This window comes from Diospyros lotus, chromosome 6 (genome assembly GCF_014633365.1).
Source record: "Diospyros lotus cultivar Yz01 chromosome 6, ASM1463336v1, whole genome shotgun sequence".
NCBI lineage: Eukaryota > Viridiplantae > Streptophyta > Magnoliopsida > Ericales > Ebenaceae > Diospyros > Diospyros lotus.
Window position 1 is genome coordinate 7,914,221 of NC_068343.1, and position 27,754 is coordinate 7,941,974.

At 37.7% G+C, this 27,754-nt stretch overlaps 2 protein-coding genes across 2 annotated transcripts; one reads left to right on the forward strand and one right to left on the reverse strand.

Annotated features, from left to right (window-relative positions):
- The first annotated feature begins 2,688 nt into the window (after window positions 1-2,688).
- On the forward strand, window positions 2,689-3,348 carry LOC127803730 (ethylene-responsive transcription factor ERF109-like). Its single transcript, XM_052340168.1, has one exon. It carries the CDS (start codon window positions 2,689-2,691, stop codon window positions 3,346-3,348), a length of 660 nt encoding a protein of 219 aa, XP_052196128.1.
- A 3,319-nt stretch (window positions 3,349-6,667) lies between these two features.
- Window positions 6,668-21,001, reverse strand: LOC127803195 (uncharacterized). Its single transcript, XM_052339267.1, has 8 exons — window positions 20,838-21,001; window positions 15,383-20,616; window positions 15,028-15,278; window positions 14,792-14,936; window positions 9,339-9,540; window positions 8,861-9,208; window positions 8,048-8,742; window positions 6,668-7,821 (listed from the first exon to the last, which is right to left on the reverse strand). Exons 2-8 carry the CDS (start codon window positions 20,462-20,464, stop codon window positions 7,165-7,167), a joined length of 7,380 nt encoding a protein of 2,459 aa, XP_052195227.1. The 5' UTR covers window positions 20,465-20,616; window positions 20,838-21,001; the 3' UTR covers window positions 6,668-7,164.
- Between the last annotated feature and the right edge of the window lie 6,753 nt (window positions 21,002-27,754).

Consider the following 27,754-nt stretch of genomic DNA (forward strand, 5'->3'; position numbering starts at 1 on the left):
ATGGCTCAGTTGGGCCTTAACATGGCTTTGATCACCTCAGGCCAAATGGTCGCACATCTTGCTACCCGACCTACTCAGTTATGGAGGATAGTTACTTGGTCATAACCGAGTGACTTGTTGATTGTTGATGATCACATACACTCAATTATTAACCGCACACACCCACTTAGTCATTGTGGCACTTAGGCCACCCAATTCACTCGGATTCGATCATGTGCCGTGTTCACCTTAGCTTCGAGTCTCACGACCAAATAACCTACATGGCCAATTCGACTCTAGCCTCTTGGCTTGTGTTTGGCTAGCCCCTTAACCCATTTCTAGCTAACCCCCATGTGAGTCGACTCAATATTTCGCAGGCCTACTTGGGCTCATGGCATATTGGGCACACCACCTAGGCATTACAGTTACAAATTTACTTCACTATAAAGTTGATTTATTTTATGGTGTTGTAGATATGCAACTTCAAAAGCTCAATAATTGATTTTTTGAGGTAATTACTGAATTACTTTTTTGTAAAGAGTGCCTTAATCCTAATAATTGTTTTTTTAGGTTTTAACAAGCAAGATTTGATTCGCTTTTCTCAACTTTATTCATCTGAATTTTCTTAAGTTGATTTGATAGCACTTGGCAATCAACTTGAAATTTATATTAGTGACATGTGCTCTAACAATGATTTCGCAAACTTGAAGGAAATTGAAAGTCTAGCTAAGAAGTTAGTTGAAACAAAAAGACAAGTTGTGCATCTCTTAGTTTATTTGCTCGTAAAAGTGGCACTTGTCTTAACTTTTATTATTGTGACTATGTAGAGGACATTTTTTACAATCAAATTTGTGAAAAGTCACTTGCATAGTCGAGTGGGAGATTATTGCATGATTGACTTCTTGATTACGTACATTAAAAGTGTATTGAAAGAGATGTCTTCAACAACAATGACAATGAATTAATCATATAACATCTTTAAGAATATGAGCACTTGTTGAGGGTAATTATAAATTTTAATTTAATTTTTTATATAATTTTATCTATAATATTTTAAAACATCTTTTATTATTGCACAATTATTGAACGTAGCATTACAATTTTTATGCATAATATTTGTCATTTTCTCTAAATTTATTTATTTATTAATTATTTAATTAAATTATAAATTTATGAATATTTTAATATATTATAAAAAAAAAATTAGTACTATGCCCCCACGCAAACTTACTCGGACAAAACAGGAGTAGCGATTGGATAACTCTCTCTCACACGCGGGCTTAAGAGTAATTCTACACTGCCAGACAAAATCTACCGACAACCTTACCGAAGCCAAAATATCGTGATATTTTGAAACATCATGAAATTTTGACTTTCAAAATATCACGATATTATGCAATTGGGCAATTGCAAAGTATCGAATAGCAGCGCCAAACTTTTGCACACAACCCAGAGTCTGAAATCGAAGCCTCCATTGCAAGAAAATCAAGAGAGATCTTCTTCCTTCTCGTCGACAGCCACAACCCACCACTACCGGCCACCTAAATGAGGCTTCAACCAGATTTGATTATTATATAGGTTTCACTGATATTTTTTGGGCTTCCATATGATGATAAAATTGCAGAAAAAATTTTCAAGTATATACGTGCACATTCTTATCTCTCCAGTTACAAGAAAAGAAAAAATGATTTGAAGGCTATATATATAAGGTTGCAAAGAATTTAAGAAATTAAATTTCATTGCAGAAAAATCTATTCTAAATGGACGTGAGATCTCCAATAAAGTATGTATAAATTTGTATACAGAATATGATGAAGGAGTGGACAACGAAACTAGTAAAAAGAAAGAAGATGGATTTGATGCCATCAGCCAATCGTACGGATCTAATAATCAGCCACCAAGCTTGGTTGCGAGCGGAACCACCTCGGCAAGCAACCTTGACAGCGGAGTGGCCATCAGCGAGGTGGCCTGGCAGACAGGACAAGTCAGGGGCAGCCGACGGAGAAGCAATCACACGGGCAAGAGAAAGGAAGAGAGACGCTACTTCTGGTGAGGAGCGTCGACACGAGAGGAGATGCACGCCAGAGATGAAGGGGACTCATGCTGCGGTGGAGAGAGAGAGATAGAGAGACAGTGAAGAGAGGGAGGATGAGGAAGAACAAGCAGCACAGCCCTTTAATGACAAATTTGTAATATTATTGAAGGGTGAGGGGTAATTTTGTCAAAATAACTAGCTTCGATAAGACTCTCGGTAAATTTTGTCGGGCAGTGTAGAATTGCTCCGGGCTTAATAAACAGAGTCAGAACAGACCTATGCCAGCTCAACAAACCAATCCCCGATTATTAATATCCGTACGCAGCAGCCAGAAAACGAAAGAAATTAAGGAAGACATACGTCCCATCACTCTGCCCTTCTGCTTGGCCACCGCGCGTCACCGTCCGCAGTCTCACGTAAGCAACTACCTCATCAGGAGGCCGATGTTGCCGTCGGAACGCCCTCCTCTGAATCCTGGCCCACGTGGCACGACCCTTTGTAACTTCAACTGTCTCCGTCATTTCACAGCCGCGTATGCTGTACACTTGACAGCCACTTGTCTCCTTACTATATCGATTATTATATATAAGATGTTATATGCTCGCCCCGTCCGTTAAATATTTTATTTGTTGCTTTGCTTTCCCGCGCTCTCTATTGAGAAAATCCCTTTTAAAATGCAGAGACACGCAGTAAACCGAGACCGGGAGTTCGCCGCCATGGTCTCTGCTCTCAAGTTCGTCATCTCCGGCCGCTGTGAAGACGTTCCTTACCCAGCCAATGCGGAATTTCCAAGTCATCATCCGCAGATTGTGATCCCGGTACCTGATGGTGACCCGTGTGCGCACTGCAAAGTCGACGGCTGTTTGGGGTGCGACCTTTTCGAGCCCGCTCTTCCTCCTAGCGTAGCTGATCATGACGAGGTTAGTTCGATGAAGAAGAAGAAGTACAGGGGAGCGAGGCAGAGGCCGTGGGGCAAGTGGGCGGCGGAGATAAGGAACCCGGCCAGCGCCGCCAGACTGTGGCTGGGCACCTTCGACAAGGCAGAGGACGCCGCCAGGGCTTACGACAGGAAGGCCGTGGAGTTCTGGGGAGCTAAAGCCAAGACCAATTTCCCATTGTCCGACTACCAACTCATTACTGACACCTCCGAGCAGCAGCCACAGAATGTAGTAGAAACCGATCCCAGTTCTAATGCCGCCGACATCGGGAACAAGAGTGAGTTAGAGGGAACTTCTGGGTTGACGACGCCTTTGCCGGAGGAGGATGTTGGCGCAGAAGTTGAGCTTTGGGAAAGCATAACAGTAAATGAATGGACAGAATACGACTGTATATAAACTGGTTTTTGGTCGTTCACTCAGAAACAAAACGACAATAGATCATATTTATTCATATTAGCTAGGTAGGTTGGCTGTGGCTAATGAGCCCTGTCCCATATCCTATCCCCTTAGTCCCACCAATAAAAATATAAGTTATCTTACTAAATTGTCACCGTGGTATATGTTAAGCGGTCGAACAAATGATATACTAGTATTAGTTTGGTGGGTCGTGAGTTCTATTCTCACTCTACGCAATGAGCTGAAACTTCATACCTGTAATTTATCTTTCCTAACGTAATCAATGACATGAGTATCAGAGATTGTATAAGTACGATCATCTCAAATTATGTTACTAAATTAATATACATCATCGAACAATGATTATTCTAACCAAAAAAAAAAAACTTAATATTCTTTTTCTAAAATTCATTCTATAATTAATAGGAAAAAACTCATCTTTTCATCTAAAAGTATTTTTGTCTGAAAATATTTTATTTGTAAGTATTCTATCTAAAAACTATATATTTTGTCTAGAAAAAATCCATCTCTTCATCCGAAAAAGATAGGTTTTTTTTCTTTTAATTGCATAATAGAGTTTAAAATAACAATGCTAATGTTATGGGCATTTCTTGAATTGCCTCGAGCTATTGACATGACTGCTCTGAGTTGGGAGTGGTCCAATGATGAAGCCCAATCTCTTGAAGTACAATAGGCCCAAAAACAAAGATGATTCTGCGAGGTCGCATAATTGCTAAAGCGCAAGCTCCGATTGCGACAGCAAGCGAGCTCTTAGCGATGACTCTAACTCGCTGGTCAACCTGATTAACCCGCAAAGAAGACCATAAAGTAGAATAACCAGATCTGATGTCTACATATCCCTATCCGTGGAAAGCCAGACCCCACATAGTGCGAAACTTTTACTTTTTATTTTAAGGAGATAAGAAGGACACTTTGTCCCTCACGAGGTGGCCCCATCACATTTAACTTTGTGTAAATTATTTATATCTCACACTATAAATAGGGGATCAAAAGCTATTGTGCAGGCATGACAAAAAATATATACTGTTACTCTGCATAAAATATTAGAGAACAGTCGTGAATTAGGTACTATTTTAATCGAACCATGTAAAAATTCATGCGCATTGTTTGTTGATGGTGTTGATGTTCTCTTCTCTTTGCATTTGTGATTACTAGATCAATACAGCCCGTCGAATCTCGGTTGACCATTTTTACATGTCGACAGCCAAGTTTTCTGCTATTAGTTTGTTATAATCAATGTTTGGTAATATAACTTATTTTCATTAGTGGGACAGGCAAAGAGATAGGAAACTCGTGGCTATTAGCCTTTTTGCCCTTACTTTTTAACTAAAAATCATTATCCAAAAAACAAAAAAGAAAATATCATAGGACCATAATAAATGAAGATATGATACATGTAAATGAGTGAATAAAAGATGTATACGAATACATATATATATATATATGTACACTGACTGTGCTAAGATTATCATTTTCCTTATTTTCTCAAAACCAAAAGCCATGAGAGGAGAAAAATATATAGAAGAGGTTATAGTAGTTTCATTCACTTTTATCTCAAACTCCAACTAAAATGAAGTGTGTGTATATAAGAAACATGGATGACTATTTGAAAAAAAACTACCTACATGTACAAACACCACTTTAATCTCCTTATGCATAAATGATATTTAGTACGTACTAGATACATGTACTATCAAGATACACATACACCACCCATTCACCTTCTATATATATATATATATATATATGTGTGTGTGTGTGTGCACTTAGCTATAAACACAATTATATGTGAATTTAGACTTCTTGAAAGTACCAAAATTATTAATTCCAATCCCAATGGCTATACTTACTTATTTTATATATTCTATTCTACAACAAATACTTATATATATGATTTATATTATATTTGTATTCCTAGGTTTTCTCATCCTTTTAGAAAGAGAGAGTGGAGGGTTATAGAATATATATGGCCATAAAATGCCGAATGAAATGGGGACATGAAAGATTGGCTAATATGTGGGCTGAAATTTTTTATGGTATTTAAGGATATAAGATTCAGTGTAACGTAAAATATAAGATATATAAAAAATTGGATTATGTAATTATTATACAAAAATTCTTCCAAGTAAATAATATACCTTTTATATTATATAATATATTTTTTTTTACTTTTTACATTTATATAAAACTACTAAAATATTCTTGAGTGCTTTTAAAAAAATTTCCAGCACAAATCACTTTCCGCCGACCTGTCTTGTCTGATCAAATAATCATACGCCAGCCTTTTGCCGCAGCCTCAACCACAGGTCCCAATGGGCCACGAAGAAGTCCAAGTTACGCCTTTGACTTTTCCAATGGACCGTCTGTCAAGTGACGAAGAAGTCAAGTTGTCACCGCCCGCATATATAATAGTAAGTGGATTGTTGATTTGAGTTTTTAATGAGTTGACCTGTCCGTGGTACATTCCTCGCTAATGCTTCATCCTGTCCTAAAACACGTGATACATTTGACAAACATCATCCGTGGCCAAGTACAAGAAACAGAAATAGAAACGTTTTCGAAAATGAAAACAGGAAACGTTTTTCATAAAAAATAAAAATATGAAAATAAATATTTTTTAAAAAAAATAAGCATAAATAAGATTCGAAACGAGAATAAGAAACGTTTCGAAAATGTTTTTAAAACAGAAAAATAATTCCTATGAAATGTTTCCGTGCAACATTTTTTTAAATGTTTTTTTGCATTCCTATGAAATGTTTCCGTACCCACCCTCTAAAGTAAATCCAAAGTGGATAGTCATATAAATATTGGTACGGTTTAAAATCTCGATTTGTCTACGTTTTAAATGTTTTTTTTTTTTTAATTTTTTTGCATTATTTTTTTATATTCTCAATATAAAGCAATTAAATTTAAAGACGGAAGGACCTAATGACATCTATCAAAGAAGCCCGAAAAAATATCATTAAAGCCTCCAAACAAACTAAGTGCAATCGAACTTCATAACCAATGAATCACCAAATACAATATGCCAAACTTTATGAGCGAAGTAGAAAAAAAAAGTAGACAAAATCTATTTGCACTAATAAGCCCTTGGTTAAAATAAAATAAACATAAAACCAAAAACCTGAAAGAACACAGCTTCTGAAATGGTAGATTCGATGCCCTACCCGCGTTTTCATGAATAACCCATCTTCAAAAGTAATCTGATGCGCTGCAGCACTTGATAAAGCAAATGAACTTGAAAACAAACACACACGACGAACAATAAGTTTCAATAGAACACACACTGAGACAAAAATAGTATGGATGGGAGACAAAACATTCCCCAGATTTATGATGGTTGACCTGAAATGAAAGGTCGCCCTGCTGGTTCTTTTTCTTCGCGTTTCGGTCTCATTACATCTATTGGCAAGAACGAAATAAACCAAAAAAACACCACCTACCAAGCAAAGCAAAACAAAACAAACAAATAAACAAAGCAAAGGAAAATACGGTCATCCACATGTCGGATATGCCGCATCAAACCCTTTCCTTCCTCTAAGCACTAGCGCTAGCACTTTAAGCCATCCAATACCTCTACTCTTAATCAATACTAAAATTTTGATCAAGAAACCAACATTACCCTCTCCCCCCCCAACCATAGTATTGGTCAAACACAAACCAATCTAGAAGTCAATACACCCTACAAGTACAAAATATGTGGACAAAAAAACTAACCCAAGTATTTAGTTCCATCAAAATGGTATAGTCATGATTTTTCCACTCGCAAAGATCTTAGAAGCCGCACTTCTCTGCTCAACCAACAGTAGATGTCCCACTTGTGCTCTGCTTAGCCACATAAATTTGCTTCACTTTTGAAGAGGAATAACCCTTCTCTGCACCCAGAGATTGATTCCGTCCATGGAAACCCATTCGGCGGTGCAACCAATCGCCACCTGAACTATTCTTTTGAGTCATCCCACCTCTCTGATAATTATATCCCGCAGAATGACTGTACTGATGGGAAGATAAATTCCTTTGCTGAGAAGATCGAGCCTTGAAAGCATTTGCGTTCTGGCCATTATTGCTATTACTGCTGCCATTCTGAGCAGCATCAGTCTTGGCAATGTCTGCAATGGTGCCACCTGAGGAGGTCTGCTTGACAGCACTTTGCGCTGATGCCCCTGCAACAGTTGAGGTTGATGAATCCCCTAACCCAAGTTGATCAGGAAATTGCGTGGCAGTCATATCTGTTGCCACATGGAAATTTCGGCTGCTGTCAGATGGTGTCGAAATTCGAGATTCAGAAAACCTGTTGGGAGTTAATGCCTGCTCCATGGGGCGTCCATGGGTAAACTGAGGCGGCAGCACACCTGCATCCTGGTGCTGCAACGGCATTGACAGAGGAACGGAGTGAAGGGGCGATGCAGGGACATGGGACCACCGTCCTTGGACTGACATGTCAGGGGCCGACTAAGCAGAAATTCAATCCAATTGTCAGTTATACGAGTTAAGAATTGATCATAATAAAGATAAGCAAAAGAATATCCCCTTAAGCTTTTTAAAGAACATTTCCCCATTAAAACTACAATAGCTGATTCAGAAGAAATGGCAAGAAATATAAATATTTAGTTTAATTGTAATCACCTTTTCACATTATAGGGTACCAATCTGAAAAGCATACAACAGTTTCTCTTACCTGGAATGGTGACATATCAAACATGGCCAAAGGAGATGCCATGGGCAGAAGCTGCGATCCAGGGGCTAGCGGAACAGGAGCAGTCATGTTTGGAGGATTTCGCTGTGTAGATACCATGTTTGTACCAGTCATATCCCCCTCACCACTACCGGCTGCTGCTGCTGCAGATGATGTCGGGTTGTGCTTCCAATCAGGTTGCTTTCCAGACGGAACATAGGTGGTACTCATGAAACTCAAACCAACCTGGCCAAATTGTCCGACTGGAAAATGATTATAGACCACCATGTGAGGGGGCCCTTGGACCCCTGGAATACCTCCAGGTGGACTAAGGAAAGGACCACTAAATCCTGTGGGAGGACCATAGAATGAGTCCATGCCAGATTGGCACGTTTTCCATGTACCAAGAGGTCCTGAACCTGATGCAGTACTCTTTTGGGACTGTGACTGGGTCCCGCCAGATTCATTGTGCGGACCAAAAGTAAAGATGGGACCACCCAACATCGGGTTCATCTCATAGAATGGGAAGTGGGATGCTGCACCTCCAGGGAAATGAGAAAGCATCGGACTAGAAGAATTCTGTGGACTTGGTAAAGGTGGCCACAAGGAGATTGGCATAGTCTCAACTGAGAGATCTGCTGGAAGAGCTACACTGAGAGACTCCTCTGCCCTTGATTGACTTGTTGATCGTTGATCACCTGTCACACCCACAAGGGATTTAGAATATGATTGCAGTGCAGCACATTACTGTTACATTGAAAAAGAAATAATGCAGGTTTTCATTGCACATTTTTAAAAAACAAAACAACATAACACCTGCAGTGATGCCATCAATATCTGCACTTCCAAAGCTTTTGGTATCTGAAACAGAAACAGCACATGTACTCAGCCTGTTACCAACAATCTCATCACTGCTGATGGCTGCAACAGCAACAGCTGAAGCAGCAGCAGCTGCTTCAGCTTCAGCTTCAGCTTCACAATCTTCTAAATGGGCACACGTTTCACTCTGGTGTTTATCCTTTTCAAAAAATATAGTACAATCATTTTCAGCTGCAGAGAAACTATGTGAAATTTGGATGTCAGACCGGCTGGAACCAGGAGCTCCAATTCCATGTGAGATGGCCCGACTACCAGGAGGGAGGACTGTAGGGGAGGTAACAGCACCTGAACAGAAAAGTAGAAATTCCATCAGAACTTAGAGAAACGTAACTTTTTTTTTTCCCTCTTAACAGGGAAGGACTGAGTATGATAAACACAACTATAAAACAGATGAGTTCGTTCAAAGCATGCTTACCAAACTGAATTTTCTCCCCAGCTAGCAGTGAATTGATTGGGCTTGCAGCAGAAGAAAATGATTTGTCCTTTGTCAATAGGGAAGATGTTGTAATGATGGGTTCAGCAACAGAGCTACTGCGATCTCCAATAGAAGCTACATGGGTGTCAAATCGACCAGGTTTCATAGCCTCATCAAGTTGGCTTTGTGTTAAGGGCATAACCTAAATTATATAATTCAATTAGTCAGGTTTCTCACCATATTCACTGAACCAATATGTGCACAAGAAAAGCAGAATTTTTTTCCCAGCAAATTTCCCATCTCCATTTGTAAACAGCACAGACAATGACCAAAAAAATATTCATTCCCACAAGAACAAAACCAGATCAAGGCCTAAAAAGTTGAAGTCCATCAAAAGTTGGCAGCATTTTTTGCCTATAACGTTGAAGTTACAGTCCTGGTTCCATCAGCAGTAATAGTGCTTTATTTTTTTGGGTTTTCTTCATATTTTGGGGAGAAAGATGCTATTTGTGGAAGCATGACAGGTAGAAACCAAACACCAGAGCTTTTAAACTTCCAGGAACCACCAATTCAATAACACGGCATGTCAGTGCCTGAAGTTGAAGTTTTTTCTCTGAAAGCAATCTTATATCAAGAAAAGAATTTCACATCGTAAAGGCACTCAATATCTAAGTTCCCAAAATACTACTACCATTGGAATCACAGGGGAAGCAGCGGTAAATAGATTCTCTCTTCCAAAATCATTGGAAGTCAGGATTGAGAGATTTAGCACCTCATCAATCATCTTTATTACTATATTTTCTATAAGGTCATTATATCCCATGTCATACTTAAAAAATTTCTCACCATGTCTCCTGAAAACTTTCGTCAGGGGACACCTTAAAAATTAGTTATTGGTAAAATATGAATACTTTTATCTCAAGTCAATGTACTCCTAGCCTCTTTTGATGGTAGTCATAGTCACATTCTTGGTGGTTAAACTAATACCCACATTCATAGAGCAAACAAAAGACAAGGATATGACGACATCGACATGCATTATATACACAAACTGGAATTCTCACATCGACATGCATCAGCCCCTGTGTAATCAAGCCTTGGAATAAAAATGAAATTTATGAGTCAATATGTTTACGGAGAACACTTTTTGAGTTATAAAAATGTAGATTTACAACACATGGCAGCTATACAAGCATGCGGCCACATTCTTTCACTCTCATTCCATTCCTTCCCTCTAGTCTTTAGTTATTGATAGGATCCCCGATAGAAATTCAAACAACAATCAATTATCAATAGCTATCAGACTTTCCAGCCAAGAACAAAGCAACCCAAGGCGTTCGAGAGGCCCTTAACTCTCCCTAAGACTCAATACAAGAACAATGCCCCTCTCCCAACTTCTTCCCCCTCTATATATTCTTCCCTCCCTCCTCCTCAACAAAAATCTGTTACGTGCATTGCTGGGTTGTTAGCGATTTCCCTTCACTACCCCTACGCGCATGGCTAGCTGTTATGTCAGCCATCCAATTTACACCCTTGGCCCTTGTCTTTGATAAGTCAAGTGCCTATCCCCACAAGAACAATGCCCCTCTCCCAACTTCTTCCCCCTCTATATATTCTTCCCTCCCTCCTCCTCAACAAAAATCTGTTACGTGCATTGCTGGGTTGTTAGCGATTTCCCTTCACTACCCCTACGCGCATGGCTAGCTGTTATGTCAGCCATCCAATTTACACCCTTGGCCCTTGTCTTTGATAAGTCAAGGGCCTATCCCCCCCCCACCCCCCAAAAAAAAAAAAAAAATTTCACCTTGTCCTCAAAGGTGGAAAAATGGAAACTGCTGCTGGATCAAAAGGTTCCCAAGTAGCTTCCAATGGGGGTAGCCCTCTTCCATTGTATGAGCACTTCGAACCCCCGTAAGTTCTTCCCGGACCCTAGTCGAACTCCCAACACCTTGACTTTGTCAGTTGTTTCAAGGCTTGCCAATTCTCAACCTCATCATGAAGTTCACCCAAATTTCCATAATTATTTAAGATCTTTGGGTCAATACCATTGGGCACCAAGTTCTTCACATTGAAGCTTGCAAGTAGTTTCTCGAGACAAGAAAACAATATCTGGAAGTAGCCCTTGCCTTGGTTATCATTATTTGTTGCAACCAAAGGAAGCTCTGCAATTTCTTGTCCAAAAAGCCTGAAGATTCCGGCTGATGCAATGGATGAGTGCACCATTAATACTGCACAGCACATTCCTCCAAAGTCTTGGCCCCTTGAGCTCCTTCCATAAACCATAGATGGAATTAAGTCACGCCCAGTTCTTGAATCGACAATAGGGTCAAAGCATTCATGGAAGATGGCAACTGCTTTTGAGAGCAACATTCTAGTTTCCCGAGAAGCAATTTTGCCATTGAGTACCCTCCATCTCACATCAAAGTTAGAAACCAGATGTGGAACTTTGTCCTCATGCTTCTTCTTTATGACATCCAACAGAGAATCTTGGATCTTCTCTTCTCCACAAGTTAGTAAATTTTGTAAAGCAGAATAGGTCATCCTACAACCCATGCAACAGAACCACTTTCCCTTTGACAATTTCTTTAGATCGGCCATCTTATGTTCCTTCAAGCAGTCGTCATGATATTCTTTCTCACACTGATCACAAACTATAACAGTCTGTGGGCCAAATCCAGATTTGCTTAAATCAGAACCTCTGCACAAAACACATGCAATGACCTCAGCATCTTCAGGATTTTTGACAATTCTAATACAACATTTGGTTATTTCTTCAATAGGATCAATTCCTGAAACCCTTCCAGCTGCTACAGCATTAGCATTACACTCCACAAACTTACCTCTTTGGAACATATTTTGGCAATACGGACAGGACCATATACCATGAGGAATGCTTGATAGTGATGCACATTCATTGGGCTTCACAACAAAATGCAAATTGAGCCCTTGACTTCTAGAAACAGGCTGCCCTTCCACCATCATTACCTGCTTGGACGAGGCACCCACCCCCTCATGATGGTGAGAATACATGGGGGGCCCTCCACTATCAACCAACCCCATGTAAAATTTCTGAGAAACTTGGCTAAGAGTCACACCATCTTCCCAGACAACATGGATCGTTGATGGCGCCCCCTTCCTCGGCGAGATGCTCTCCTTGGTTGTCATAGGTTCTGCCGTCCGCGGCCTTTTAAATGGATCAATCGTCGGCTGCCCTTCTGCCTCGCCGTGGAACTCCCCAACACCATCGTCGTCGGCAGCCACTCTGCCTCGCGACACCATCATCTGCTCAACTGCCAATCCCCCTTCAATATGCAGCTCATCCCCCACACCTTCCAGCATGGACCCTAAGCAATTCCTCAGCAGCCCCTTCAACTCTTCCTAGCTTCTCACTCTTCGTCTCCGTTGCTTGCACTGGACCCATGAAAGAGCAGCACCCTCCAAACACAGTGTTGTTGTGTCCATCTTCTCCTCAACAGCCAGCCCATTCATCGCAACTCCCAACTCCTCACCCGTCGCCTTAAGCTCCACCCAACTCCTCACCCGTCGCCTACGATGCTCCCACTAGAACCACAATAAAGCCGGTCCTTCAACACATAAGGCCGCTGTCTCCAGCTTCTCTGCATCGGACAGCTGGTTCACAATGAAGTAGCGCTCAGCCCTAAAAACCCAGCCATCTTGATCATCTCCCTTGAAGATGGGTATTTCCAGGCATCTCCCACGATACTCCTGCCTTCCGACACCATCGACCCAGTCGCCCCCTTCGCCACTTCTAGCTCCAGCTACCGGTGTTCCCTCCTTTGTCAAGGGCGAACCCGCATGTGGGTCTTCCTCATCTCGCTTCTCCTTCCTCTCTCTCTCTTGCTCCTCTCGTCTCTTCTCGTTCTTCCTCTCCCAATCCTACTCTTCCCACCTCGTTCTCATCCAAGCGAACTGTTCCAGCAAGCTCGCTACCTTCTTTCCCACCGATTGAACACTCCGTTGCATGCCTTCCATCCTCCCTTCCAAGTCACCCACTCAATCGATCAGGTTCACCATTAGAATCGAAAATGCTCTGATACCAAATTGATAGGATCCTCGATAGAAATCCAAACAACAATCAATTATCAATAGCTATCAGACTTTCTAGCCAAGAACAAAGCAACCCAGGGCATTCGAGAGGCCCTTAACTCTCCCTAAGACTCAATACAAGAACAATGCCCTCTCCCAACTTCTTCCCCCCCTATATATTCTTCCCTCCCTCCCTCCCTCCTCAACAAAAATCTATTACGCGCATTACTGGGTTGTTACACAACCCAGCGATTTCCCTTCAATAGCTATCAGACTTTCTAGCCAAGAACAAAGCAACCCAGGGCGCGTTCGAGAGGCCCTTAACTCTCCCTAAGACTCAATACAAGAACAATGCCCTCTCCCAACTTCTTCCCCCTCTATATATTCTTCCCTCCCTCCCTCCCTCCTCAACAAAAATCTGTTACGCGCATTACTGGGTTGTTACACAACCCAGCGATTTCCCTTCACTACCCCTACGCACATGGCTAGCTGTTATGCCAGCCATCCAATTTACACCCTTGCCCCTTGTCTTTGATAAGTCAAGTGCCTATCAGTTATCTGCTATCATATTCTAACCTTATTAATTTGCATACCTCACTTTTGTTTCTCATCACAGGGCCGATATTCAACTAGCCAACCTTTCCCTACCCATTTGGATTTTAACTTGACACCAAAACCTCAAGACACTTGCTCTCCAAAAAATGCTAAAATGCCCCTAACTCCATCATTTTGTCAATTTTTAAATGAAGTCAAATGAAAATGTTTGGTCATCAAAAACCATTATTGGTCCTATAAATCCAACAACGTTATAAGCCTAGCAGCATAACCCACCAAAACATTCAATCATAAGCCGTGTTGTGTTGAGTATCATAATGCTCCCTTATATCAAAAGGCTTCACCAAAAATGGAAAAAAAAAAAAAAAAAAAAAAAAAGCTTATTGCACTAAGGGACCTCATCAAACAATAAAAGTAGAAGAGATCTGAGAGTGGTCAAAATTTGACAACAGAACCATTTCAGGCCACAGAATATCAATATAACATTTCCATATGAAAATAAGCTGACAATAGGAACCCTCTAGCACAGTACCACAGCTGTAACAGTTTGGCACACTCTGGGTGCCCCTAGCACAAAAAAGACAAAAGAGAACCAAAAAGAGAAGCACCTGGGTGTATGAAACAAAAGCAGCAAAAGTGATCAAACAAAATATATCATATTCTTCAATCTTTGGGGTTTGGGGGTGGGGACTGAAGAGAATAAAAGAGATATTAGAACAGGTTTTCAAGATACAAAAGGAAAATGGGACCACCTTGGGAGATCCAGAGACAGTCAAAGACTTAACTTCAACCCTCTATTATCAAACATAACATGCATTCACCACTAAGCAAACATCAAAGGTTTCCCGCACCTGTTGATCAATCTGTGCATGACTCCAAGAGCCCAAAGATGTTTGGACATTATCCAGAACTTTGTTCTTCGTCTCAAACATTAAGTCAGGCCCAATATTTTTACCACTATTGGATATGACAGGATTAAGTCCTGCTTGGATGGACCTGTAAAAGCAACATGAATATAATTATTCAGACATCCAAACTGTATGCGAAAAATAAAAATTATTATTATTATTATTATTAAAGTACACACTTGATGTTATGATGTCTTTTATCAGCCTGCAGATCGGAATTCACAGCAGGGGTGCCAATTGGAGCCAGTGGCTGGGAGACCACAGTGGTAGATGAGGTGGATGCTTCTGTGTTTGCTAAACCCTGTCCCTCAGATGCAACAAAATTGGAACGAACATTATTTGCAGATTCTCCACCCAATGATGTAGAAATTTTATTTGAGCCTGCTGAGACCACAGCATTCTGTACAGTAGATCGGGGTTTTCGAGGTGCCTAGCATAAATAAACAAAGAGTCAGCTAAGAAACACAGTTAAATGCCGTGCACATGCACACAATTGAACATATACAAATTAGGAATTGGTTAGTTCATGGAAACCTTTGCTACGCGAGATTTTGCCTTGATTTCTTTTTCCCTTTGTTCACGTCGATCATTCAGCATTTGCCTCTTAGACCTCACCTCAATGAAGTCATCCTCATCACTTGGAGTTTCTATGCCAGGTTGTTTGAAAACACGCACTATGCCACTTTGCAAGGGGGCATCAACATCCTCTTCAGAACATATGGTCCTCTTCAGGTTTCCTTCCCCAGAGCGTGTGATACTCTGGGTCTTTGTTGAAGTTTCTTTTTCAAATTTCTTATCTGCCTTGCTTGAAGAATCAGTCCACTGAGAACTTGCTGGATCTTGACTTGAAGATTCAGATTCAACCATCTGTTTCAATGGTTTATTAGCGACAATTTCTTTCTTAGACCCAACTTTTACATAAACTCCCATATCATTCCCAACATAATCTGACTTATCATCCTGCCCCAAGTTGTTAGAAGAGACTAAGCCTGGTGATTGCCGCCTATCAACCTTTTCCCTAACTCGCAACTCAGTCCGTTGGGTAGCCCATCTAGATCTCCTATGAAATCCACTAGTATCTGAACGAGAAGCCTCAGAGACCAAAAGAGATGATCTCAGGGAAGAATTTCTGGCTGAATTAGCAAATTTTTTCCCTTTGTTACTAGATTGTGGGCCTTGAGCCTTTAATCCTCTAGAATCTCTGTCACTCAATACAGAATGGGATGTTGGTCCAGTATGCAACTGTTCTGATACTTTTCCATTTGATGTGGGTTTATAGTTTTTCACCACTGTATCATGCGTCCCTCTGTTTCCAGCATCAGTGTCTTGTTCTGAAATTAACTGGTCGCCAGCATCAGAAATCTCAGCTCTACTAGTCTGTAATATAGTTCTGCTTTCTGCATTTTCTTTGCTCACTGAAGTGGATACCATATCATCTTTCATCAGTTTATGAACAGAACCATCCCGGTTAGGTTGGATGGATACAGGACCTCCTAAGCTCTGATTCAAATTAAAATTTCCCTGAACATTGGGTTGAAGAAAGGACACTGATTGAGAAGCCATCGGCAAGATTCCTTGGGAGATAGGTGATGTATACCTGAGCTGACCAAACTGGAAGAGTGGTGGCTGTGATGAGTGTATATGAGCGAGGGAGGGACCATCTGAGGGATGCAGGTGGAGAGGCATCTGTATGGAACCAATCTGGATGGCTGGAACTGGAGACGGTATCAGAGATGGACCAGAAAACAGCCCAAACTGAAGTTTAACAGGTAAATCAGCTTGACCAGTAGACATGACAGACTGACCAGAAGAAGAATATGATACCGAGTTAACTGAAGATGGAACTGCATGAAGAGGATGTAAACCAGAAATACTAGGTTTATCCACAGTAATCAAAGGATTGGATGTCAATGAGGTATGAGGAGCAGTACCCATAGGCTTACTAACAGAATCTTCAACTGCCATGTTAGCTTCTTGGATCGTCCTCAAAGAACCATCAGTACATGTTTGTGGAGAGACATCTAAATGTTGAAGGCAGTGTCCATCACCTCCCATCCCAGTAACAGGTTGCTGTTCTTCTATAATGGAAACAGAAACCTCTGGTGTCCCCAGTGTACCTTCTTCATTCCTAGAGTTTCTTTCAAACTCATCATTGGGAATTTGTACTTCAACACCCTCATCAAAGCCCAAGACCAAATTGTCTACATGGGAGGAGCCTTTCTCTTCCAGACACAAATCTTCAAATTCCTGAGACAGGTCAATATTCTCAGCATCTCCTTCATGCACTTCTTCTTCCTCCTGGTAACCATCTTCATCCTCATCGTACTCTTCTTGCTCCTGGAACTCTTCATTGTTCTCAAGAGCCCAATCTTCTTCATCAGCAGCGGACATTAAATTCGATGCTACTGCCACGGATTCATTAATGGAGTGGGCATTTAAGATGATAGATTCATTCCCAGAGAAAGAAATCTCTTTTCCCTCAGTCATAGCAGATACTGCAGGGGAATCTCCAGAATCATCCAAGTCATCATGGGAAAGATGAGTTGGAGAATTAGGGGGGCTAGAAACAGAGAGTGAAGACTGTGAGTCACATCTTAGTGTGGTGTCCTCATCCAGTGTCTGCTCTTGAGTCATGGTACTTTGTGCCTCGATATCAACTATTTGTGATGCTTCAAACTTATCAAGCTCGCCACCATAGTACACTGTTTGCATGGTAGTTTCACTTCTTGAAGCTTGACTGTAATCCGTATCATTTTCTAGGAAAGTTGAGGGACCAGGAAGATCATTTTCTCCTCTGATAGGAGTCTTGTGAATGGATGCTAGTGATGGAGGGGGGAGGACACGAGGTTGTCTCATGGAATGCCGCAACCTACCATAGGAATAAAGTTCGTCTGATTCAGAATACATCCGATCTGTATAAGGAGAAAGAGGATTGCCACGTGAATGGCCCTGTCCCCATCCAACATCACCATACTTTTCAGCATAATTCTCATTAAATTCAGGGTCTATCTCTGTGTTTCTGCAGTAAGGGTCTCCAGCCCCAGATGCCCTATGCCCTTTTAGATGAGTAAAATCTTCTAGATGAGTTTCTTGAAACCCTCCCCTATAGTAAACTCTTGACGAGGTATAGCCAGGTCCTTCATAGAATTCTTTCCTGGGGAATCCTCCTCTCACACCAATGGACACATCTCGCTTGGGATTGTGACGACCATTATCCTGGTCCTGTACAAGGAAAGATGGACTATTACTGCTCTCAAATGCATCCCTTCTCCATGAATTAGCAGATTTCCCTCTGTCCATAAAACCAGAAGACCCATCTCTATAAGATTGAGTCTGAGAACCCAGTTCAAAGGATCTGTTCAAACCAGATGAATCAGAAGATCCTGAAGTGGTTATCCTCTCCAACATTCTCTCACCATCTTCCCAGTTGTCAAGCGCTGGCACCCTGGAGACATCTTTTTCTATTACCCTGGCAGACACTTTCTCATCTGTAACAACAGCAAAATCATCACTCTTACCAGCTTCAGCCTGCCTCTTAGCAATTCTAGCCTCCAATTCTAAAAGTTTTTGCTTAGCTGCCTGTTTCCTCCTCTCTTCCTCCAAAAGTATCCGCTGTTTCTCCTCTTCTCTAGCTATCTTCTGTTCTTCAGCCCGTTGAATTGCTTCCAGTCGTTCTTGTTCTGCTCTCCAAGCAGCTTCTCGGGCTTCTTCTTCAAGTCTTCTCCGGCATTCTTCCTCTTCTCTAATTAATCGCTGCCTCTCCTCTTCTTCTCTACGTGCTTGCTCCAAAGCTCTTTCTTGTTCTTCAATTATCCGTTGCCGCTCCACTTCTTGCATTTTCTGAACTCTCTCAAGTTCAGCCTCAAAAGATTCCCTAACAGGGTCATGGAAATCAGCCTGTTTAACCACGTCCTTTTTCCTCTTAATTACCCCAACAAGACCACCAGAAAATGGATCACCTTCATCAAAACTTGTAGCGCCAAAGTCTTTTGGAAAAGGATCATCCAAATAAGGTCTTTCATTCTTTGAAAATACTCGTTTCTCCCGACCAAAATTTAATATTGGATCATTCACGGGAAGCCCCTTACGACCTGAAGAAAATGAAGGTTTTGACATTGAGCTGTTTGGGGGAGCATCAGCCCTATATCTACTGTGTTGTTCACTAACATATAGGTCCCGTGTATTCCGCTCAGTCCCTCGGCTAACAGATGATGCTCCCATGTGATTCCACTGATGCCTTCCTTCTTGTCCATGCCCCGCATCCCTCCTTCCAAAAGCAAATTCCCGGTTTTCTGCAACACCAATGTGAACGTTGTCTCCAAAATGTGGAGGGATGTACTTATTATCCCTCCCCATTTCTCTATGAAGACCCATTGATCTTGCACCAGCACCATTTATATCGTTGACCACTTCCTGCATATTAAATCCATCTTTCGGGGGAGGGGCAGTTGTCCTCAAATTGCCTTCCCTATTTTCCCTGCTAGGAGTTCTTATATCCCTGCGACTAAGGTCACCTTTAGGTATATCAATTGAAGAAACTTTTCCAATTTCATCCCCACGCTTTCCCCACCTTTCAAATAGATTATGAGCTGCTTTGTGTGGTAAAACACCAGTCCTGGGCATATCAAACTCCCTATCCCAATAAGGTTCACTTTTTGAGTACCCTTTATCTCTTCCTCGGTCCACAAACCCAAAACCTGTATCTCTTTCATCATCAGCCCAATCGGATCTTGGATTCAGCTGAACTAATGGAAGTGGACTAGGAAAGTAATCCTGCTTTGGAACTTGCTCTGCCTTTTGTGAACTACTCAATCCTTGTCTGTCACCACCATCCTCCTTTAATCCAATCTCAAAAGTGTGATGCAAAGATTGCCCCTGGAGAGGCTTATGAACTAGTGGACCCAATGGAGAACTGTCTATTTGATGAGTGGATGATTCTTCACCCGATACTTGCTTCTTCTTTTTATTTGAACTATCCTTCTGTTTCTGTACTGGCCCAGGCACACCACTAGGTAACGCAGCCTGCAAAGAAGGAAAATCTTCACCCCTCAAAACAGCGGCTTTCTCTGCTGATGGAGCTGGTGCGGGAACTGGTAGTACAACCCCACCTAACCGAGCAGAAGGTGGCATATATGCAGTACCTGCCTTTGTAGCAGCATCAACAACATATCTGTCACCATCAACTGCCTGTATGTCGCCACCTGATCTAGCAGCACCCCCATCCTTTTCTTGCAAAGCAACAGTCCCAGGCTTGGTCCAACCCAGACCAGATGAAGTTGGCCTGGAGCCAGTACCTGGACCCCCAGGCCCCGCCGAGGCACCACCTGATCCAGACAAATCAAACCTCTCGTGCTCTTTCCTCAATGATGGCAAATTCAAGGGGGGTGGAACAGATAGCTTCGGCCCAGCCTTCTGCGAACTCCGAGGCCGTGATAGGACCACCATTCCGCCACCGCCTCCTCCTCCTCCACTGCCATGACTACCAGGCCGGACTCGGCTCGCTGCGACCTGGCCATACGAAGAGCTACTACCATATGATCGCTGGGAAACCGGTCCATAAGACTTATTCAGATTCACAGGCACAAACTTCGTCCCGACGCCGCCAGGATTGGCCATCACAGACTCCGAACCCAACCCTCACCAGTCTGGCAGATTCAAAGACCCACCAAAGCATCAAACTATTAACCCTAGTTGTTGTCTCCCCTTCCAACAGATCGCACTGAAAAAGCGATCAAAAAAATGCAAACCCTAGCGAGCCCGATCCGAACCTAATCACAAAGCAAATAAAATACAGTAATCGCTCGCAAAGTGTATCAATCCAGCAGATAAACCGAACAAATATAAATACTAAATATTGGGCTTCGGCTTGATTACAACTTATCGAGTGTTCGGGCTGAACGACAGACAGAAAGAGAAGGGGCAGGGGGATGATTTACCAAATGGGAATCAGAAAGGGGAAAGAGGGGGGTGTGTAGGATAGGGAGCTTACCTCCGAAGGCGTAAAACAGAGATGGCGGCTCTACCGTGCGCCGCGTGTAGGGAGAGACTGGAGATCGATCAATACAGAGAAGAAGCCCTGCAGCCGGAGGAGAGAGAGAGAATAGCGAGATAGAGAGAGAGAGAGAGAGAGAGACCCCAAACCCAAAATTATTATTACCGTTGCCGTTTTGGTTGTCGCCCCTTCATTTTGGTTTTATTCCGGAAGCCTCCCCAACAGCGGTGGGTTTCCACTTTTCTTTTCTGCACTCCTAAGCCAAATATCCATCCACACGTGCCCTCCCTCGCTATCGTAGTCTGCCCCATCGTCTCCTTTTGGGGCTTCTTTCTTTTATATATTCTTCCTTTTATAAATTCAATTACAGGTTGCTCGCCCTTTGTCATTAACCACAAATTTACAAATTAAAACAAAATAAAGTGATAACTCCTTTTTTTGATAAATTTTTTAAATAAATAAATTTATATTTATTTTAAAAACTCATTTTATTGATAGAATTTCATAACACTATAATACTATATTTGCTTATATAATAATAAAATGTATATAGATAGATAGATATTAAATAGTTGATTTGTGCTATATATATATATATGTGTCGACGTTCAGAATTGGTCGATTATAATTCGTTGGGCCGCACTGGTGTAATGAATCCGAGAAGGAGATAATGGATTATTTGGTTCAATTTGTTGACTCATCAGCCGATCTTAGGGCTCTCGGAATAGCTAGTTGATATATAAGAATATGAGATGTCTTCTTGCATGTGTCGTACGTCTGCAGGTGATAGGACAGAATATCTGGCGGCGGAGAAAATGCCCATGCAGCAACAAGGTGCCGATAGAACCCTCATTAATGTGGATGAGATTTGTCATTAATGAAAATAGGATCTAAGGTGAACGTGTGAAAATTTAGATGCAGTTGTAATTATATTGTTACAAGGGGCCAGGATGAGACTGACATGGCCCGATCAAATAGACCGAGAAAACGAGAAGGCCCAACTGGGACGGCCCCTAGCCCACTAATATTTTTTGGCATATGACCTTCTTCTTATGCGAGTTAATCGGCTAGGCTGACGAACTGCAAGAGTCGTTTAATCTTGTTCGAAGTGTAGTTGGGAGCTTGCTTGGATAAGCCGACGAGCTATAGGCATTGCTAGGAGCTCACTTGGCCCTACGATCTGAGTTCGAGCTCCAGCGCTGTGCGAGCTCGTTTCGATGAATTCAGCTCGAGGTTTACTGGGCGTCATGCGATTGAGCCGGTCTGCTTAATTGAGCCCAACTTATAAGGAGTAGAGCGAGAAATACCCGTAACAATGTATAAATAAAAATTATAAAATATCAAATTAAAATATAGTTTAATAAATTTTTGGGTGTGGCCTGTGCTATGAAGTTGTAAAATTAGAATGGGAATTTGAGAAAAATATAATGGTGGTTTGTGGCATACATGTGTAAATAAAGAAATATAAAATCTTAGTGTAGTAATAAAATTGTTTATGAATTAATTGTTATTTAACATTAATTGTCATTAATGTTAAATTGTACTTTATACATTCATATTTGATATTATTATTATTAATGTATGACTTATAGTTTAAATGTTAAGTTATAACATGATAAATTAAGATTTGATATATTAATGAATAATATAATTATTTATTTCATATTCATAATATTAAACTAGTACATATTTTTCTTTTATATTCTCATTTGCTTGTAACAATATAAACAAACAAAACAAACCATTACCAACAATGGTGATTTAATTTGTTGACCTTTTGAATTTTTATTCTGTTTAACATGATTTAGATTTAATTAACCTTATGAGTAACATAAAAGGTGCATCTGCAATAAAATTAAGCTACGATAATTTATAGAGGTATTTTTAAAATACATGAGATATTTGTGTAAATGGTTTAAACTACACGAGGATTAGATGCAATTTGTCCAAAAGATAATTTATTAATTTTGGTGTAGATAGGACAATGACTTGCAAATTTTGAACTGGCAAGTGATTTATCTTTTTTAGGATAAATTTTGTTTATAATTTGTTGACATTCTTTTGGGTAAAATATTATTTAAAAAAGTTTTAATTTCAGATAGAGGGAGCCTTAAGTAGCCAAACTTTATCTTTTTCTTAAAATTATCAATTTACACAAAGTGTAAACTTTTTACTTTAAATTCCTACCATCATTTATTAGGAAGGTAATCTCTACGAGGGTTATTAGGTTGCGTTTTCTTTACTATTTTCAAGTTATTTTTAGTTTTTAATTTTTTAAAATAATGAAAACGTATTCTCTTTGCTGTTTTTAAAAATGTATTTTTGAAAATAAAAAATTTTGTAAAAAACACTCAAAATCATTCAAAACAAACTCTAAATTCAAAACACATTTATTTATTCATATTTTATTATTATAATGAAAAAAATTATTACAAAATTTATTAACTTTAAAATATATATATTTTTTAATAATATATTAACATTCAATATTTATAATATACTGAATAATCAAATTTATTGAATAAAATATTATTAAAAAAATATTTTCAAAATTTGAAAAAGAACGCATTTTCTATTTTTCTATTTTGAAAAATAGTTTTTCAAAATGACAAAAAGAACGTGTTTTTAATTTTATAAAAACAGACTATCAAAACAGAAAACTGAAAATGAATTCAAAACTGAAAATTAAAAAATAAAGAGAACGCAGCCTAAACTTTTGGGAAATTCTATCCCCAGCCCGGCAAATTACTCTCTATAGCCCATCTCATGCAAAATTCAATCAAAAAATTAAAATTCCCATTTTAGCCCCGCCCATTACTTTCTCCGACCATCCCAATCGCCGCCTCACCTCTCTAATTTTCTCCCACACCATATACGTACATACACACAAACACATAGAGAGAGAGACAGAGAGTGGGTCGATTGCCATAGCCGACCCACACATACACCATATATATATATATATAGATACACATTCACACACACACATATATATATACACATACACGCGTATGCCGTGGCATGGAAGCCAAATAGAGAGAGAAAGAGAGTCGGCCATGGCCGACCCACACATACATTTATATATATATATACACACACACGCATGGCTGTAGCCATGGAAGTTAATAAAAAGAGAGAGTGAGTCGGCCATGGCTGACTCACACACACATATTTATATATATATATATACACACACACACGTATGGCTGCGCCCATGGAAACCCCTGCACCGTACCGCGAGGTACGGGGGTTTGAGTCCACGGCCGCGACTATGTGTGTGTGTGTGTGTGTATATATATATAAATATGTGTGTGTGGGTTGGCCTCGACCGACTCTCTCTTTATTCGGCTTTCATGGCCGCGGCATACGTGCGCGTGTGTATATATATATGTGTGTATATATATATGGTGTATGTGTGTGTGGGTCGATCATGGCAATCGGTCCACTCTCTGTCTCTCTCTATGTATTTGTGTGGGAGAAAAAAAGAGAGGTGGGGTGATGATCGGGATGGTCAGAGGAGATAGTGGGTGGGGCTAAAATGAAAATTTTAAAATTTTGATAGAATTTTGTATAGGGTGAGCTGTGGAGAATAATTTACCCAGCTAGTGATAGAATTTCCCTAAACCTTTTTGCCCTTTAACTGTGGGATGATTGTGCCAGGTTCCATGTAAGGCACGATTGCCATCCAATAAGTTTTTATTTTTAATTTAACAATAAATATAGATATATAATGACAATTGCCATCCAATGAGTTTTTATTTAATTTTTTTTGTTTATACGTACATAACATAAGTCATGCCATGTAATAGTGAAAATTTTATAGAATCAGTTGTAATATTATATTTATTTAATAAATTATCTAATAATTATAATTATTTATGTTGTGTTATAAGTAAATATCATTAAAAACTCAAGAGTCAAAAATGATATTTTGGATTAAAAGGCATGCATTTTTCATACGAGGGACTCCACACAAGTGCACAAACAGTATAAATTAAACATCCAAAAATTTATATATAAAATAATTAATTATTCATAAATAATTATAATTCTAAAATGATTTCAGAATATAAAGATAAACATAATTTATAATAATTATAGTATCAACCATATTATGATTAATCAAGATAAGTGTTATCTACAAGAATTATAATTTTGTGACATTTTAGATCATTTTATATTTCTCTATAAATAAGTAGACATTCATAATTGAAAAGGTATAACATTTTTTATACTAATTTTAATATAATTTATTTCATCATATTCAGTGTCTGACTCAAGTATTAAAGTGTTTGCGTGAGAATCTCTCCACACCTTTTAATTATTTTTTTATTTTTGTAAATTTAGATGATTTGATGACGGCGTTTTCAGTTAAATAAATTTATTATTGTATTCAAATAATAATAATTTATAATCAATGATATTATATTAAAAAAATATAATATTACAACTCATTGAAATACTAGAGTTAAAATTTAAGTAATAATTAGAATTCTCTAGAATCAATTTTAATATTAAATTTAAAAAATTATGTATTAATTAGAGTTCTTTAGAATTAGTTGTAATCTATATATATATTATAACAAAACAGCCGTCAAAATTTTTCCCGCCCATTTTCAGTTACTATTTTAATATTTTATTATATTTTTTAATTTTTGTTGTTTACCCGAAATAGAATTTTTATAGGTCATTAATTAAGTCTAGATTGGTGAAAAACATGTAGTTCTTGGAACACGTAAATGATTTTTTTATGGTTGAATAGAGTTTGGAAAATGTGTAAGCATGCTGGTAGATGAAGAGACAAGATCTAATCTATATTATTAATTTTTAAATATTAATATAAATATTAATTAAAATAAATTACAAAAAAATGAAACTTTTTTAAATCGGGAGAAATCTTGAGATATCAGGTAATACCGTCGAATACCAACTGCCAAGTAAATTTTTTATTTTATTTTTATTTTATATATAGTTTAATTAATTTAAATTTATTTTTTTATAATTTTAAATGTTATAATTTTATATATAACTTAAATGTTATAATTTTATTTTTTAACTTTATTTTTTTTATTATTTCCTTAAAAATGTGACATGTCTTAAATGTGATAATTAATTGTTAGAGGGAATATGTAAAATCATGTATGGATAATAAATTTTAAAATTTTGATTATTATTATTTATATAATTAATTGATTATTTAAATTATCTTTATTTTATATATAGTTTAACTATTTTAAATTTATTTTTTTATAATTTTAAATGTTATAATTTTATATATAACTTAAATGTTATAATTTTACTTTTTATTTTTATTTTTTTATAGTTTAATTTGTTGTTTTCTTAAAAATGTGACATATCTTAAATGTGGTAATTGATTGCTAGGAAAAATATGTAAAGTCATGTATGTATAATTAATTTTGAAAATTTGATTATTATCATTTATATAATTAATTAATTATTTAAATTATATTTATTTTATGTAGTTTAATTAATTTAAATTTATTTTCTTATAATTTTAAATGTTATAATTTTATATATAACTTAAATATTATAATTTTATTTTTTAACTTTATTTTTTTTGTTGCTTTCTTAAAAATTTGATTTGTCTTAAATGTGGTAATTGATTGTCAGGAGAAATATGTAAAGTCATATATGGATAATTAATTTTGAAAATTTGATTATTATCATTTATATAATTAATTGATTATTTAAATTATTCTTATTTTATATATAGTTTAATTATTTTAAATTTATTTTTTTATATTTTTAAATGTTATAATTTTATATATAACTTAAATGTTATAATTTTATTTTTTAACTTTATTTTTATTTGTTGTTTTCTTAAAAATGTGACATGTCTTAAATGTGGTAATTAATTGCTAGGAAAAATATATAAAGTCATGTATGTATAATTAATTTTGAAAATTTGATTACTATCATTTATATAATTAATTATTTATTTAAATTATCTTTATTTTATGTAGTTTAATTAATTTAAATTTATTTTCTTATAATTTTAAATGTTATATTTTATATATAACTTAAATATTATAATTTTATTTTTTAACTTTATTTTTTTTGTTGCTTTCTTAAAAATTTGATTTGTCTTAAATGTGATAATTGATTGTCAGGAAAAATATGTAAAGTCATATATGGATAATCAATTTTGAAAATTTGATTATTATTATTTTTATAATTAATTGATTATTTAAATTTATTTTTTATATTTTAAAATATTATAATTTTATATATAATTTAAATATTATAATTTTACTTTTTAACTTTTTTTTTATTTTCTTAAAATTTGACCTGTCTTAAATGTGGTAATTGATTGTTAAACATGTAAAATCATGGATAATCAATTTTGAAAATTTGATTATTACCGTTTATATAATTAATTGATTATTTAAATTATTTTTATTTTATATATAGTTTAATTAATTTAAATTTATTTTCGTATAATTTTAAATATAACTTAAATGTTATAATCTTATTTTTTAACTTTCTTTTTACTTCTTTAATACTTTGACCTATCTTCAATGTGGTAATTAATTATTAGGAGAAATATATAAAGTTGAATAATCAATTTTGAAAATTTGATTATTATTATTTATATAATTAATTGATTATTTAAATTATCTTTATTTTACATACAATTTAATTAATTTAAATTTATTTTTTATAATTTTAAATGTCATAATTTTATTTTTCAACTTAATTGATTATTGTCATTTATTTAATTCTCATTTTTTCCATTGGTCTACTCCGAAGATGTGCTATATGTTGGACTTTGAGAAATTAAATACAAATTAAATTTGTGTTTTGAAAATTATGTTAAGTAAGATTCAGATTGTGTAGCAAAGCGTGGAAAAAAAAGAGAAACTTAATGGTGATATGTGATTTGATAAATTGAG